The sequence below is a fragment of the Mastomys coucha genome, unplaced genomic scaffold, assembly GCF_008632895.1.
Source record: "Mastomys coucha isolate ucsf_1 unplaced genomic scaffold, UCSF_Mcou_1 pScaffold22, whole genome shotgun sequence".
Taxonomy (NCBI): Eukaryota; Metazoa; Chordata; class Mammalia; order Rodentia; family Muridae; genus Mastomys; species Mastomys coucha.
Window position 1 is genome coordinate 78503102 of NW_022196905.1, and position 5577 is coordinate 78508678.

At 40.0% G+C, this 5577-nt stretch overlaps 1 protein-coding gene across 7 annotated transcripts in view; it reads right to left on the reverse strand.

The window, feature by feature from the left end:
• Nucleotides 1–5577, reverse strand: part of Cenpc (centromere protein C) — a 72007-nt gene that overhangs the window by 3087 nt on the left and 63343 nt on the right. For 6 of the 7 annotated variants that reach the window (XM_031342905.1, XM_031342903.1, XM_031342901.1 and 3 more), the window contains one exon: nucleotides 3283–3437. In XM_031342905.1, the coding sequence (XP_031198765.1) occupies nucleotides 3283–3437 (155 nt within the window). Of the gene's footprint in view, nucleotides 1–1228; nucleotides 1671–3282; nucleotides 3438–5577 lie in introns of those variants that run through there. The other variant, XM_031342906.1, reaches the window with a different exon arrangement.

A 5577-nucleotide genomic window follows, 5' to 3' on the forward strand; every position in this document is an offset into this window, starting at 1 on the left:
CACACACACACACACACACACACACACACACACACACGGAGAGAGAGAATGGGGGTCGGAGGGAGAACTGAGGCAAGGAGAGCAATTTTAACCAAAAGGTTTTTTAACTGTTGCTGGTGGTAAAGACAAGTGGCCACAAGCCAAGGAATACAGGCTTTTTCTAAAAGCTGCCAACATCCAGAGAAGAATGAGCACAACTACATTCTCTCAACACTATCAATAAACAGACTCATCCTTAGAAAAGAACACAAACTGTAAACATCTTCATCTCTGACCTGTATGTAATCTTCTGACCAGACTACCCAAGCCAAACCTGCCACCTGTAACTAGCCAAAATGAGGTAGAGGCCACTACTTAAACCACTAGTTTGTGGTACTTTGTTAGGGCAATAAAAGCAATAAAATTAAAAAACCCTAATTAATTTTTGCTCTACTTTTGTTCATTCAATGTCATGACAAGTCAGAACCACTTTAGCAGTAAACTTTTCTTAAAAAGAAAAATGTTAGGGCCAGGTGGTGGTGGCGCACGCCTTTAATCCCAGCACTTGGGAGGCAGAGGCAGGTGGATTTCTGAGTTCAAGGTCAGCCTGGTCTACAGAGTGAGTTCCAGGACAGCCAGGGCTATACAGAGAAACCCTGTCTCAAAATAAACAAAAAATAAAAATAGAAAATTTTAAAAAAGAAAATTATTAAAAAAAGAAAAATATTATACATGCTTCTTCAAAGATTACATGTCTTCTGGCAACACAGCTCTCAATTGGAATGATGAACCAAAGATAAGAAGCCATATCTCTATTGTGAGTAGGGAGGAATGACAAAACAAACAACTCAACTCACAAATTTAAACATCAAGGTTGAGAAAGAAGTAGGGCTAGGCTGTGGTGGCACACACTTTTAGTCCCAGAACTCTAGAGGCAGAGGCATGGGAACCTCTGAGTTCAAGGCCAGTGTGGTTTAAAGTGAGTTCCAGGACAACCGGGCTACACAAAGAAACCCTGTTTCAATGATGTCCCCCATTCCCCACCAAAAAGACAGAGGTCTTTCAGCTACATGAGCTTCAAATTCGAAGATGGCAAACTTCACAATTTATTCATATGTAGGCATACTGTTAATCTTTTGTTGAAACAATAAAAATAAATATAAAGCCTGCAAACCTTAGGGTGTGCCTACTACTATGTTTATAAGCAAATTTCATACTTTCAAATCTTATTTTTTTGACACTGACAATGTTTCATTTTTATTTTATTTTTTTAATCTTTTTTTTTACACTACAGATTTTATCCCCCTCCCAGTCCACCCTCTGTTCCCCATTCTATATCTCCTTCCCACCCCCGTCTCCACAAGGATGTCCCCAACCCCTTACCCCCAACCTCACCAGAACTCTCCACTCCCTGAAGCCTCCAGTCTCTTAAGAGTTAGATGCATCTTCTCTGACTGATCCCTGACCCGGCAGTCCTCTGCTGTATGTGTAGTGGGCCTCATATCAGCCAACTTGATGATATTAGTGTGGAGCCATCATGGAAGAAATTTAGTGCCCTTAAAGTTACTTATCCCTTTCTGTCTCTCTTGTTCCTCTTCTCCACCCCTCTCTCCCTTCTGCTCTCCACTTCTTCCAATTTCTCTCCTACTGAAGGAAGTATGCCTTCAACAAACATATTTCAGACTCCAAAACTGAAAAATAAGTGGTCATTTTTGGAAACACGAAATCTATAGTACTATTATTAAACTAAGGCAACACATATCAGAATAAGTTGGAACCTAGCTTATTATAGATGATTATCCTTTACTATTAAGTATAGAACTTAGCTCTCCAAGAGCACATATGTCTTTTTCATTTACTTATGCCTCATATTGACCCAGGTGCTATTTTGGTGGCTTTTCACAGCTGAAGAATATAAGAACGGAAGTTAGGTAACTTTCAAAAGTCAATTTAATGACTGGGATTAGAATCAGGGTGTCTGACTGCATAATTTACATTCTCAACCTCTACAGAAGGATAGCTCTCTAAATGGAGAAATACTCCTCAAAGATTCTGAAGTTCTCTTTTTAACTAGGAAATTTAGAAAACGTTCTTCTGTCATCTAAACAAGTGCTCAAGCAGAAAAAGTGGATTTAGGCAGTACTGAATAGATTTCTAGATCATTTTCCTTATCTAGTTAGTTTGCATCTCTAAGCATATCTCTTCTCATTTTTGCCAACATCTAATTGAGATAACCTTTTTTAAAATGAGAAATAGCTCTACATAGACATTTTTCAAATGAAACCATATAAATAGCTAATATTTGAATATCAGAATGCCAAACTAATCAATAGGGAAATAAAATTACAAGCTATCTATCACCTTATTCCACTAAGAATGATTATCAGCAAAAAAAATGCTGATAAGGTTACAGAAAAAAGTGAACATTTCTATCATATAGAAAATACCACAGAGATACATCAAAAAACAGACATACAAAAAATTAAACCCATAGCTGCAATACAATCCCTGCAGTGGATATATATGTGAAGGAAAGAAAGGGAGGATATTAAAGAGGCGCCTGAGGCTCTCGTGTCTACGGAAACCAAGCACTCGGCATAATCTACATGCCCACTACCTAATAGGCAGATAGAAAATGTGGTACACGGAGACCTTGAAATATTTCATAAAAAAAAAAAAAAAAGAAAATCTTATCACTCGTGTCATCAAATAAAACTACAGCTCTTTGTGTTATGTAAAATAAGCCAAATATGCACTCACTCGCATGCACCAGACACCCACACAAACACTCTGGGAATATAAGAGTTAATCTCAATGAGCACTAAGTCACAGGTAGACAAATGGAAGCAAACTTCTGAAACACAATAAGGATACAACAGAAAAGAATACTCTGTCCATTTTTAAAGCACTAAGAAACATTTTTTAAAATGTTTTCCTTTTTTTTCTGAGATTAAATTACATCATTTCTCCCTTCCCTTCCCTCACTTCAAGCCATTCATTATCCTTCCTTGCTCTCTTTCAAATTCATGTCCTCTTTTTCCTTTCTTTTACGTGCATATATGTATATTTATATGCATAAATGTAACAGTAGTTGATTAATCTGCTCTAATTACCCAGAGGAGGCAGCCCTAAGTTCCTTAATAACAGCCTCAATATGGGCATTGGCTAACTTCCAACAGATTTAACAAATGGAAGATTTCTTTGTACAGTGTAATTATGAGATTTCACTACAGAGTAAATAGAATTTTACCATATCATCAGTTGTATGTCAGAAAATAGAAACAAGTGGAGAAGTAGACTCACCAATATATCTTGGCCAACGTGCTGTTTTCCTTTTTCTTCATGGGGTCCTAAAATCAATTTTCCAGTAGAAAAAAATGTTGTATCCAATGTTTTAAAAACTTTCAAACCATGTTGCTCAACAAAAAAGTGGTATGTATCTCGTGGTCTTATAAGATCTAGGGGAAAAATAATAATACATATATAAAACAATCACAAACTAGACATGTTAGGGAACTGCAGTAAAAAGACTCCAAACTGCAAGTCCAACTGAGCTACATACAGGAAACCCTATTGTAATAGGAGAGCTCAATGCTACATACATACTATTATTATTATTGTATACTGTATATTCTGATATTATCTGTATTAATAGATAGGCAGAGAGAAGATCACTGACTCTGGAATAGAATGTGAAAGGTCGCATTCAGCCTGGACCATAAACTGCATGATTCTCGACTACTGAATCTCTCCTCTGAACCTTGATTTCCTTCTTTTAAAAGGTGTGTGGTTAACACACCCAGGATCAGAGGTGAGGAGGACATAACATCTGTCATAACACTGGGAGTAACTGAGACCAGCGGGACCAGGCACACAGAAACTCCACTAGCCCAGTGGCTCAGGTTCCTTCTGGTCCCACAACACCCAGAGGAAGCTCCACTCCCAGGCGCTAACACACCCAGGATCAGAGGTGAGGAGTACACAACATCTGTCCCAACACCCAGGAGTAAATGGGATCAGCTAGACCAGGCACACAGGAACTCAGCCAGGCCAGTAGCTCAGGTTGCTTCTGATCTGTCTGGGCCAGCCCGTGCCCTGAGCAGACCTTGAGTGCAAACTCTGCAGCCAGTCCCAAAACACCCAGAGGAAGCTCCACTCCCAGGTGCTCTAACAAGCCCAGGATCACAGGATCCCAGAATCAAAGGATCACAGAGACAGCTTGACTCTGAAGAGTTCTGACACAACCAGGATCACAAGAACAGGCTCCAGTCAGAATTAGCAAGGGCAGGCAGCACTAGAGATAACCAGATGGCCTGGGGCAAGCCTAAGAATATAAGCAATACAAACCAAGGTTACTTGTCATCATCAGAACCCAATTCTCCCACCATAGCAAGTCCTGGACACACCATTATACCAGAAAAGCAAGATTCAGATATAAAATCACTTCTCATGGTGATGATACAGGACTTTAAAAGAGACATAAATAGTACCCTCAAAGAAATACAGGAGAACACAGGTAAACAGCTAGAAGCCCTTCAAGAGGAAACACAAAAATTCCTTAAAGAACTACAGGAAAACACAATCAAACAGGTGAAGGAAATGAGCAAAACCATCCAGAATCTAAAAATGGAAATAGAAACAATAAAGAAATCAGAAAGAGAGACAACCCTGGAGATACAAAACCTAGGAAAGAAACCAGGAGTCATAGACGGAGGCATCACCAACAGAATACAAGAGATAGAAGAGAGAATCTCAGGGGCAGAAGATACCATAGAAAACATTGACAAAAAGAAAATGCAAAAAGCAAAAAGCTCCTAACCCAAAACATCCAGGAAATCCAGGAGACAATGAGAAGACTAAACCTAAGGATAATAGGTATAGAAAAGAGTGAAGACTCCCAAGGTAATGGGCCAGTAAATATCTTCAACAAAATTATAGGAGAAAATTTCCCTAAACTAAAGAAAGAGATGCCCATGAACATACAAGAAGCCTACACAACTCCAAATAGACTGAACCAGAAAAGAAATTCCTCCTGTCACATAATAATAAAAACAACAAATGCGGAAGCGCCGCGGCGCCGCGGTGGAGCTTCCTGCGGCGGAGGGAGCCGGAGCCAGTGCGGCGGCCGACGGCGGCCACGCGGGCGCGGGCGGCGCCTCCCCGAGTGGCCCGCGGTGGCCGGCCCGCGCGAGAGATAACAAGTTGTGCTACTACAGCCGTATAAATAATTCCTGAAGTCTCAGTGTAACATGGACATTAACAGTGATGACATATAAATACAGATGCTTGGAAACTAAGTACTAGGCGAGACACTTCAAAAGAGAGGCGTTTACAAGGTTCTAGTATTCTCCGAGACTGAAGCTGAGAGTCGGAAAGCCTGAAGCTGAAACTCCATTGTAGATCATAGCCCCATCTCCTTCAGGATATAAAGAAAAGAAATAATATTTCCACAATGATAGATCTTTGCTTGTACAGGTTTCCCAATGAGTGGATCATGATGACCGTATGGTAGGGACTTGCCATAGTATGTCTGCTTCCCGATCTACTCGTGTTACAAGATCAACAGTGGGGTTAAACGGCTTGGATGAATCTTTTTGT